Source organism: Quercus robur, chromosome 2, assembly GCF_932294415.1.
Source record: "Quercus robur chromosome 2, dhQueRobu3.1, whole genome shotgun sequence".
Taxonomy (NCBI): Eukaryota; Viridiplantae; Streptophyta; class Magnoliopsida; order Fagales; family Fagaceae; genus Quercus; species Quercus robur.
In genome coordinates, this window is record NC_065535.1 from 84,416,563 (window position 1) to 84,428,834 (window position 12,272).

Below are 12,272 nucleotides of genomic sequence, written 5' to 3' on the forward strand. Positions count from 1 at the left end.
ATCTACGCTGTGTAAGGAAGAGACCATTTGGAACAGATACAGCTTCAATGCCCAAAAAGAAATGTAATGGTCCCAAATCCTTGATTGCAAAATCCAATTGAAGGCAGTTAATAAGACGATGGATGGCATGTGAATCAGAGCCAGTGACAATGATGTCATCAACATAAACCAAAACATAGATGATGAGGTTGGCAGATTTGTAAATGAAGAGAGAAGAGTCAGACTTAGAACCCATGAAGCCCATCTCAAGAAGCTTGTTACTGAGGCGGGAAAACCATGCTCTAGGGGCCTGTTTCAAGCCATAAAGTGCCTTCTGGAGTTTGCACACATGATGGGGATAGGATGGATGGATGAAGCCAGGTGGTTGAGCCATGTATACATCTTCAGAGAGGAAGCCATGAAGAAATGCATTTTGAACATCAAGTTGACGTATAGACCACCCAAAAGAGATAGCTATCGAAAGAACAGTACGAATTGTGGTAGGCTTCACCACAGGACTGTAAGTTTCGCCAAAGTCAACCCCAGGTTGTTGGTGAAATCCTTTGGCAACTAGGCGAGCTTTATACCTGTCAATCGTGCCATCAGCATTTCTTTTGATGCGAAATACCCACTTGCAGCCCACAATATTCATAGTGGGAGAAGGAGCAACTAGAGTCCACATGCCATTACGAAGGAGAGCATCAAATTCAACATTCATGGCTTTGCGCCATTCAACATGCTTGGAAGCAGCAGTGAAGGATGTGGGTTCAGTATTTGTGGGTGAGGAAGAGGTAAGTAAAGCTTGAGGTAAAGGATATCGAACAGTACCATCTGAAGGGTGCTTGGGTTTGAAGATGTTGGATTTGGATCGTGTTTGCATGGGATGAATATTTTGTGGTGGTGCAGGTGGAGCCCGTGGATTGGAGTCAGCAAGAGGCAGTTGGTGTGTGGTGGGTGAAGAACTTGAACTGGGTGGTGTAGGAGGAGATCTTGATACCGATGAAGGAGCAGTTGACTGTGGAGCAGGTGAGGACCCAAGGATGTAAGGCAAAGAGGAAGGGAGATATGTAACCTGTGGAGATGATTGTGAGGAAGCTGCAGGAACAGAGTTAGTAGCATATGGAAATAAATTTTCATCAAAGACCACATTTCGAGAAACATAGATTTTGCCAGATGGGGGATGATAGCATTTATACCCATGATGAGAAGAGCTGTAACCTAGAAAAATGCATTGGGCAGAACGAAATTGAATTTTGTTACGATTGTAAGGCCGTAGAAGTGGCCAACAAGCACACCCAAAAATTTTCAAAAATGAGTAATCAGGAGTCCTTTGGAATAGGAGTTCAAAGGGAGATTTGTTGTTCAAAACAGGTGTAGGTAAACGATTTATCAAATAACATGCTGTTTCAAATGCATCAGCCCAAAAATGATGAGGTAGTGATGAGTGACTCAACAGTGTGAGACCTGTTTCAACAACATGACGATGTTTCCTTTCCACTGATCCATTTTGTTGATGAGTGTGAGGGCAAGAGATTCTATGAGAAATGCCCAATTTTGCAAGTAAAGGATTTAATTTTTGAAACTCACCACCCCAGTCAGTTTGAATGGCCTTAATTTTCCTCTCAAAAAATCGTTCAACATGGATATGAAATTGTGAAAATATGCGAAACACATCAGATTTAGAAGAAATGGGAAAGAGCCATGTATAACGACTGAAATCATCAACAAAACTAACATAATAACGTGCACCATTTATTGAAGCAATAGGGGAAGGACCCCATACATCAGCAAACAATAAATCCAAAGGAAACCTAGACCTGTAATCGGAAGTAGTAAAAGGAAGCTGGTGACTTTTGCCCTGCTGACAAGCAGAGCATACATCAGATGTTTTATTTGCAACAAAGGGAAGTTGAAACTTTGAAAGAACTTGACGAACTGTGCGGAAGGCAGGGTGTCCAAGGCGACCATGCCAAGCAGTGAGGGATGCACGTTCTCCAACAAAAGCAGCATTTTGATGATGTCTGGAAGAAGATGGGAAAAAGGAATAGAGTCCAGCTTTACTCGGCCCGCGATGGAGGATGCGTCCCGAAGCTCGATCCTTAATACAAAAAAAGTTTGGATGAAATTCAAGAAAACAATCATTATCTTTGGTGAATTGACTAACTGAAATTAAATTTTTTGTGATGTGAGGAACGTGCAGAACATTTTGTAAAATAAATGATTTAGAAGAGGAAGGAAGGGAAGAGGAACCAATGTGGGTGATGGCCAAACCTGCCCCATTACCAACGTGAATTTGATCAGTACCAACATACTCCTCAGATTGGAGGTTGAGATTGCTTAAGTCTGAGGTGAGGTGATTGGTTGCTCCAGTGTCTGGGTACCAATTATAGTCAGCAGAAGGTGGGGAACTAGCAACAAAGGCAGCAAGTTGGGAGCTTGAGCTTTCACCATGATAGGCATGGTTGAACCGGTTATAGCATTGGAGGGCTGTGTGACCCATTTTGTTGCACACTTGACATGTGGGCCTAGTTGTTCCAGAGGAAGGCCCAGAGGGATGAGGCCCAGTGGAGGGATAAGATGTAGGACGACCACCACGTCCACGACCACGATGCCCACGGAAAGAGGCAGAGTTGTTTCGTCCACCAGATGAAGGAGGTGACCCTCGCGAACCACGGCCGCGACTTGGCTGGGATTTTGAAGCTAGATTTGCCGAAGGGAAAGCTTCTGCAGCAACATTGTGGTGCTGCTCAAGGCGGTTCTCATGTGCAAGGAGATGACCATAGAGCTCGTCAATGGAGAGAGGATCGACGCGAGTGGTGACAGACGTAACAAAAGGGTCATACTCAGGACCCAAACCCGCAAGGAGATATGAAACGATTTCAAAATCGTTGAGAGGCTGTCCAGCAGCGGCAAGGGTGTCGGCTAAACCCTTGAACTTTTGAAAGTAATCGGAGATCGAGGATCCACCTTTCTTTGCCGTAGCAAGCTGATAGTGAATCTGCATGATTCGGGCTCGAGATTGCGAAGTGAACATTCGTTCCAGAGCCATCCAGAGATCTCGTGAGGTGGTGCAGCCCACAACCTGAGTGAGAACTCCTTCAGTCAATGAGGACAGCAAAGTGCTCATTATAAGTTGGTCTTGCTGAACCCAGGTAAGAAATTCTGGATTTCCGATTGAATCAATGGTTGATGTCGTGTCAGGATTGGGAATCACTTGTGGTGGTGGTGTGATTGTACCATCAATGAAGCCGAAGACTCTCTGACCACGCATATATGGAATGATCTGTGCCTTCCAAAGTAAAAAGTTGTCACGGTTGAGTTTGACAGTGACAATGTTGTGAGGATTGATGAATGAAGGTAAGGTGTTTGATGTGTTTGCTGAAGTAGTGACTGAGGTGGATGGGTTTGTGTTTGGTGTAGTTGGTGGGGTAGTGGTTGAGGTGGATGATGCTGATTCTGCCATATTGTGGGTCTTTTAAAGCTCTGATACCATAAAACAATAAAGTAATATGATATAAAACAATAAAGTAATAGAATGCTTTTGGCCGAATGAATTTCCTGTGTTGCTATTGTCAATATATATAGTACATTAGATATACATGACTTGAGTAGTTCAGATAAGTACAAGTATTGACTAGATCAGATATATTTGACTTGAATTGAATATCTATCCCTATTATCTCTCATTGTGGTGTAGCTTGTTATCTTGATAAGGCTGACTTGAATGTTGATCATTATCTTCACCTTTTGTTCCAATAAGCATGCCAATAATATGGTTAATATTTCATGATTTTGGCATGATCATAGTGGTATTAATACAAAGAAACTAAATCAATTGAGACTAAAATTATTAAAAAAAGCAAATTTCAAATTGATAGCTTTACAAAGAAATGTTTAATGAGTACCACCATTAGGATATTGGAGGAAATTAATAACTTTTCATAAATGACCTCATTACCTTGATAATCTGGAACTCAATGGTTTATAGAATTCTTCGAAAAACACATCAATGAACTTATTATCAAGAAACGAGCTCTGTGTTTTCAATAAAAATAAATTTAAACTCAAGGTTGAATAAACACAATAAGGATTTTTTGTATAGGTTCAATTTATAAAGAAACAAGCTTTATGTTTTCAATGAAAATAAATTTAAACTCAAGGTTGAATAAACATAATAAAGATTTTTTGTTTAGGTTCAAGTAGAAAGTTACTCTAAATCTAACAGTATCGTTTAATTTGGAGTCAAATTTTTTATAATATTATCAGAGGGAGTGTTTTGCAAATATTTAGTATGGTTTTAGTAGTATAAACTATAAAGTTGATACCTAGTCTCCCATGCACTTGGTTAGATAGTTTTATGTCAAAGCCTCATTTAGAACCTAAGACTACTCCAAGTCTAGAAAAGGCTCTCATTACAAAAAATGACCCAATTTTATTTATTTATAATTATTGGGTTAAAAAAAAGGGTTGTGTACTATTTTCTTTACATCCAAGAAGACCTCCAAAATAAATTCTATTGATATTAAATTAATATCAAAGAGAACCTCCAAAATGAATTGTATAGATTAAGTTATTGAAGAGCCCTATAGCTAAAGATTCCATCTCTCCTGTTGTAATCATTGAATTATCAAAAAAAAAAAAAAGTTATTGTATATTTAGATGTCCTGCGATATTTGATATTTGAGTGTTGAGGGAGTTCTAAAGGATACTTGATTGTCTGTAGCGGCGGAGTAACATTTGAACACACACACACACACACACACACACACACACATATATATATATATATATAAGGATTTACTAATGAGTGCCCTTAGGGTATATATTAGTAATTCATTTTAGGAAATTTTTTTTATGGAAAAACGAAAAAGTAATTCACTGTTTTGACAGCTTTTTCAATTTTCTATAAAAACTTTTCCAAAATAAATTGTTAATGTGTGTCCTAACCAAACCCATATATATATATATATATATATTAAAGTGTTATACATATGAAATGCTTAGGACATCGTACGTATATACCAATTAAATTTAGGAAAAAGTTAACCAATGCCTAAGGCCGAGCATTGGTTTAGAAAAAAAAAAGATTTTTTGACAACTTTTTATATTTCTATGAAAGTGGTATGAAATTTTCTTAAAATAGTTTATTAACAAATTTTTTAAGAGTTAAGAGCATCTGTTTGCACATAACAAGACATATGTCATCTTTTTATTGGTGGTCGGATCTCAAGGCTCCAAACATGTTTGGAGCCAAACCTTTTCCTTTTTTTAATTATATATATCTATAAATAAAATTATTTCTTTTGAAGTATGTAATTATTATGAGAAAGTTTAAAGTTATTTATATTCATTTAAATAAGGCCACAATCTCATTAATGAAAAGTTGTATATACTAATTACTTAAATTAACTGGACATTTATAAAATTATAATGAACACATATCCTAACAATTATTTTAAATAATAAAGAGAAAAAAAAAGTTTTGGTCTTTACAATTTATAGCTTATAATTTAAATAAAAGTATCTAATTTTACATTATTGTTTATTTTGTTATTTGCCTAATGGCTGATTGTTGATTAAAGACAGATTAGAAATATAAAAAATTTGTCAAGTTGAATAAATATATCTCTTGTAGTACACATATTATGTTTTTTTTTGGTTACGAAAAACATATATATGATGTTATAAAGTACTTAAAAACCATTTTAAAATTTAAAACTGATTTATAGTATTCTTTTATATTACTATATATATATATAAAATTTATTCATTACATTTTTATTTTGCTGCCGAAGAACAAATTCCTGTCTCCGTCATTAATTGTGCCCTTGCTGACGTGAACTATTTTTTGAGCGAATCGAATAATAATTTTGTTCACTAAAAAAGCAAAAAAAACTAAAGGTGCATCTCATTTTCAGATCAGATAGCCAGTAAACATTTCTCAGTTGATACACTGTCTCAAATCTTGAAGAAAGATCCAATTTAACATTATTATGCTATTTAATTACCTTGAAATTGCATAAAATAACCATGGAATCTCTTGTGATATCAATCAAACAACAGGAACCCTTCAAATTAACAGGCACCACATGTTTTAATGGGAAGAGACAAACAAATTAAGTTCATGTGCCTTAGGTCCTTACTTTAAAAACTTAAGGTCTTGGCGGGATTTCTCATGTATTTGTTTTCTTATCCCTTCTCCGTCTTTTTCTCAAGTAAGGCAGCACACAAGATAAGGTTTTCAATCTTCAATCCCACCATTTACCTTCACAATTAATGTACGAACAACAATTTTCCCTACACAACTTTTTCATAATTTTTTTTAACAGCTAAATTAAGTTTTGGTCACTACTAATAGACGATATGGTGATGTTAATCATAAACCTATGTTAAAGTCAATAACAATTTTTTAAAATTATTATTATAAAAATTGTTTTGTATGTGATATTACTAATGTAAAGGCTCTTCTTCTTTCTGTGGGTGAAAGCTACCATTTAGTCATTAGGATTTTTCTTTTCGGACAGGAACGTACGTGACTTAAAGTGAAACCCTGGGGAATATGATAAGAAATTAATGTTGCAAAAGAAAAATGTGTAGTGCGTGGGGTCTAGTTCATGCTTTTCAAGTGAACCCTACCTCGTATATATGCTTTTGCTATTGACTACTGGACTAAATTAAAGATTCGATGTTCTTCTTCAAGCGTGGTCCACCAATTTACTAGACTTTGCAACACGATCTTCCTTTCGTTTATATCTTGATGGTTGCTACATTTGTTATAAAAGGTTGTAAAAAAAGGTTGTACATTGAAACTCTATGAACTACATATTTGTATACTTTCCTAAAGCATTGAAATATCAATGGGTGCTTCAAGATTTTCCATTAAATTTGGGGTTAGGCTTCAAAAGGGGTCAAGTCCAGCGTTCACAGTAAAGTTGAAGGCTTGGTAAAGAAAAAAAAAAAAAATTGGAGATCAAATATATTTTGTAAAGTTACAGGCATGCTTTAGAATATGGAGTTTCTGTGTCACTTTAAGTGATGGAAAAAGTTGCACTCTTGGCAAAGGTGATGTGTCCAACAATATTAATTTATACTCAATCACTCACTTTTAGCGTAAATGTAACACTTTAAGAACGGTGGAATTTCTCAACGCCCATTGGAAATCACAAAACCAGAATCTCTCTTTTCTCTCTCTCTCCAATTATGTGGTGTTCTTATAAGAAAAATTATCTTGTGTGTACTGAGTCTAAGCTGGCACCAACTACATATAAGAATGGGGCATATGCACTTGGGACAAAAATATCTCCCCCTCCAATTACATGCAAGGTGTTTTAAAATGAGAAAAATTATCGTGTACTGCGTGCACATAGGCTCTAATTATAATAGGTATGAGTCTCATGCAGTCAGAACTTAGAACACACAATATCTAAGATGAAAGATTAGGTTGATTTAGAGCTAGCTATGAACTTACCAAATCAAGAAGATCCCCTTGTTCAAGCTCAACAAATCTATTAATTGTACAAAACCGCCACTCTTTTAAGATTTGCTTCACTTTTTTACTATAAAGAGCCTTATACCTCAAGTTAAAAATAATTATCATATGGAAGATATCGTTTGATAGAGATCCAAATTATAATTCTCATGCGAGGATTCCATCTCGCAGTTATTATTAATCTAAGGCTCACTACTTTTCTCTTCTTTTTTTTTTTTTTTTTTTTAGGCTCACTACTCTTATTATACAATAAATATAATACAAGATGATATACAACAAGGAGAGAGACCGATAAAGAATTGAAATTTGAGACGAAAAAGCATCTTTGATTGCTTCCTTGCTTAATTAAGACAAAAACACACATGCAACAATCCCTTAATTTAAAAATAAATGTTGTACAATTTCGCCAAATTAAAATACCAATCAACAAAAGGATAAGATTCTCGGAAGAGAGAGAGAGAAGGAAGGTCGACATCCTCTCATGTCGATCTTGTCAGTCCAGCCATCAATCTAGCAACCTGCAATCCAGCAATTACGACATCCAGTGAGCCAAATTTTCCTAATTTTCCCATATCCAAAGAAATAATACATATGCATGCTATTAACAAATAACATTTGAATGGTTGGATATTTCAAGAAAACGACTAAATTGGCTAAACTATAGCTTCACTATTTACAAATGCACTATATTCAACCTTAAAAAAAGGGTCATTGTCTTTTCTTTTCTAGTTCAGATTATGAGTTAGTGAGTGCGCAAATTGCCTCACATTTTTAGCTCTCATATATTATAAAAATCATAAGCGTACCAATGTTAAGTCAAGCTAGCTAATACACTTCCTTTTTCGGATTACAAGCACAAGTAATTAATTAAGTTAATTAACATCATTTTCAAATGCTATATCTTCAAATATTAATATGAATAAATGATTCCGTACAATGTAAAAGAAGAATTTTCCTTGATATGAAGCAGAAATAAAGTTTTTGCAATGAATTTACTCCTAAGTCCTAATAGTGATAAAGCTCATGAACATGCAGAAAAAGCTTATGGGCTCATGAACATGCAGAAAAAGCTTAAGGGTTACCTACGGTTTCGAGATAGATAAAGTGCAGTACTTAATTTGTTTCTACAGAGAACAGGTGTAACCAGGAGGAGGTGTCTTCCCACAAGTTACAAGGAGCTGAAGTGCTAGTGGGACATAGATGTTAAGGTTGAGAAGCTTGAGCTTGAGAGTGGTGCACAAGCAAACTGCAGCTTCTAGCTCAACAAGTCCTGCCAGCACTGGACAACACTGATTAACCACTGGATCTCCAAGCCCAATGTGAATCAACCCACCTAGAAGATCCACACAAGCACCTAGTTTCAATGTGTCAATGGGGCATGTTTGGGCCGTTCCTGGTGGCGGTGGGCATGGCGTGCCACTTGGTGGCTTGGTCACTGGAGGAACTGTAATTGGAGGGACTGTAACTGGAGGTAGAGTCACAGGTGGTTTCACAATGGGAGGGAGTACTACTGGGGGCAGAGTCACTGGTGGTTTTACTATTGGGGGTAGAGTCACTGGTGGTTTTACTATTGGGGGAAGAGTCACTGGTGGTTTAATGGGAGGGACTGTCACTGGGGGCAATGTGATTGGGGGCTTGACAATGGGTGGAGTGATGGGGTGTTTGGGATTCTTTGCCTTTGGTGGCCTTGTTATTTTGGGTGGCCTTGGATTCTTGGGTGTGTTGTGCTTTGGGGGCTTGCCACCACCACAGTATCCACAGCCAAGAATGGGGGTGACTGAGGAGATGAAGAGCATGCAAATGAGCAAGAGAGCAGAGATCTTAGAGGATTCCATTTTCATGGGGTTATAAGTCTCTCTCTGGAACAAAGAGAGAGAAATATAGAGTGGTGATTTTTTTTTTGAAGAGGAAATAGGGTGCTATATAGGGATAGTGAGGATTGCAAGAAAACAAGAACCCTAGAAGCATATCACGTGAACATAAGGGGACTTGCTACCCTCAAAAGGCAGCTGTCAAACTTTGCTAGTTGGCAACTACCATACAAATGCATGAATCCATATGACTATATGTTCATGTGCTATTATTCTTTTTTCCATCATTAACATTTAACATCATCTTTCGTTTTCATTTGATTGAGGAAGACACGCTCATTAAAAAAAAAATTGAGGTAGAGACTTCATTAGCGCTAACATGCATGGTTTTTGGTGGAGGAAACTCGATCTATGCTTTAGAATCTAAATTTAATTAAAATTTATATATATATATATATATATATATATATTAAATAATAACATGTAAAATTGGGAGGTTTCAAAAACTTATGTGGCAAAATATTATGAAGTCAACTAAAAGACAATTGTTTTCGGTTATATATATATATATATATATATTATAGATAAATTGATGATAATAACAATTAGGTGTTCACAGTGCAGCTCGATGTAGTTTTGGGCCATATTTTTAACACCACACCGCATAATGAGATTTGCCCAAAACCTTCACTGTATCTCACCTTAATAGATTGCTCATCGTGTGGTGCAGCAAGATTTGATCTGTTTTCATATATATATATATATATATATATATAAATATATATATATATATATATATATTTTTTTGTGGGGAATCCATATTTTTTGGAAATTAAAATCTTAGAAATTTTAATTATGCAAAATAACATATATTAATAAAAGTTTGCCGAGCCTGAATCTAACTCCATCATTTACTCTTAGGATTATACTTCAACAGTCTAACTGTCATGCATATAGCCTCATATTTCATCGGCATTGCTGGTCCTTTATAAGGAGGATTGGATTCAAATTATCTCTTTTAAGTTTCGTTTGGCAATGATTATTTTTGTAAACTAATTTGATTATTTAGTTTATTTTTGCTATTATTTATGAGTTCTACTGCACTTTTTAGTGTTATTCATGGGTCTTACTGTACTATTTCAACTAACTTTTACTTTTATCTATAGTACTTTTAGCAAAAAGTTTTCAGTTTCGACAAAATAAGTGGATTCCAAATGAACACTTATTATTGTAATTATCAAATCATCAAAAAATATATATATTTATATATTATTTTGTTGATATTCTCAACTGATAAATGCTACGTGCAAATGAAATTGATCTATAGTTTAATTATTGATAGTTAAAATAATAAGAAAAGAATAAAATTGTTTAATGGATGTTTGATTTGATTTAGATTATTTTAGTACAACACATGCATCTTTCCTTCCCTAGTCATAATATATATAATCAATTTTGCACTATTTTAGTCTTGCCCCACGTGATACATTCTCATATCTCAATCAATGTTGACGGAATATTTTCTCCCTAAAATAAACATGAAAAAAGGATTGGTAAAGACAAAAATACCCTAAGATTTACAATTGTAGTAACCCTTTTTTGTGGCTTGTAGTAAAATGTGTCAAATCTACTAAAATATTCGAAAATTTATTTCACATAATATATATATATATATATATATATATATATATATATATTTATATTTACCGTCTACTTTATTTAAAATGTCAGTAAAAATCTTTTAGATTTGAGTTTAAATTAAAGACAATAACTTTGAAACTTAAACTGTATGGTATATATGGATTGGGATCCAGTGCAATTGCCGTGCAGTTCACCCAAGTCCCTTATATTTTATTTTATTTTATTTACTTTTTTACTTTTCCTCATTTTTTATATTTAATGGTTGAAATTTAAAGTTGCTTTTTGCAACTTTAAATCTTGATTATCCATACCAATTGCATCAGGTGCAATACCCTAAGTATTGCACCTGATCTCAATCCGGTATATATATGTTTTCACAACTTGTTTCTATCACTTAATTAAAACAAAATGGGGCGGGACCTACTTTGAAAACTCATTTGGCTCATCATTTCTAAAGACTCAAAAAATCACCTCACAATTTCATTGTGGAGACAAATTTTGGTACTAGCTAACTAACTAGGGGAAGAATTGGAGAAGGACTGGTGGGGTTTGAAGCCAAGTGCCTAAGCATCATAAGAGGTGTTATTAAAGAGGTGTTATTAAGGTATCCCTCGATTCCTCCAACAATTTTTATTTTTTTGATAAATTCAATAGTTACAAAGAGAGAAGATGAATTTGAATTATGAACATTTCTATTAAAAATACTAGTTTGTAACCTCATGCATATATATATATATATATATATTCTTCTCCAACGTGTCAGTCCCACTTTCTCAGAACAGATAGTTTGTTTTCACTTAGGAATTTGGACTCTCACTTAGCTTAACTATAGTACTATTAAAAAAGAAATTTTATCTATAGTACTATGCATTTCAAAATTTCAAAGTGATCTTTTGAATCAAAAGTTTTTACTAAGGATTGATTCTTGGACCCCAGCACATACCTCTGTTGTCCAAGAAATCAAAAAAATATGTCAAGACACTCCCTTGTCTAGGAATCCCCTCACAAAATTCCTTCTACCTTTATCTTCCAATTTTTGGATCTAACCTTAGATCTGAAACAGGGTGTTCTCAAAGAGACTGGTGCCTTTTGTGAATACTGTGGAAGGCTGTGGAGTATGGTCTGGTGGTGAATACTGAAATCCTGCCAGTATTTCAACCTGAACCAAACAGTAATTCTCGTCAAGCCAGGAGAGCGTTAGGGTATGAGCGGAAAGGTTGTTGTAACACCAGAATAGGAATAAGCGGCAGTAAGTAGTAACAGTAGGGATAAAGGCCCAAGATCATATATTGGGCCTTGGGCTTTGTCCGAGGATATTGATAGGTCCGCGCGAGGATGAACAAACAACTATT

The 12,272-nt window shown here is 35.3% G+C and overlaps 1 protein-coding gene and 1 non-coding gene across 4 annotated transcripts; both read right to left on the reverse strand.

Annotated features, from left to right (window-relative positions):
- Positions 1–2,736: 2,736 nt before the first annotated feature.
- On the reverse strand, positions 2,737–2,875 carry LOC126716220 (small nucleolar RNA Z247). Its single transcript, XR_007652038.1, has one exon. It is a non-coding gene; the product is annotated as a small nucleolar RNA Z247 (small nucleolar RNA).
- Positions 2,876–7,773: 4,898 nt separating this feature from the next.
- Positions 7,774–9,395, reverse strand: LOC126715455 (36.4 kDa proline-rich protein). Of its 3 annotated transcripts, none has more exons than XM_050416056.1 (2): positions 8,582–9,395; positions 7,774–7,986 (listed from the first exon to the last, which is right to left on the reverse strand). In XM_050416056.1, the coding sequence occupies exon 1, from the start codon at positions 9,307–9,309 to the stop codon at positions 8,593–8,595; it is 717 nt and encodes a 238-aa protein (XP_050272013.1). In that variant the 5' UTR covers positions 9,310–9,395; the 3' UTR covers positions 7,774–7,986; positions 8,582–8,592. The 3 variants fall into 3 exon arrangements, with proteins under 3 accessions (XP_050272013.1, XP_050272012.1, XP_050272011.1); XM_050416055.1 differs by having other exon boundaries at positions 8,555–9,391; XM_050416054.1 differs by having other exon boundaries at positions 8,551–9,390.
- Between the last annotated feature and the right edge of the window lie 2,877 nt (positions 9,396–12,272).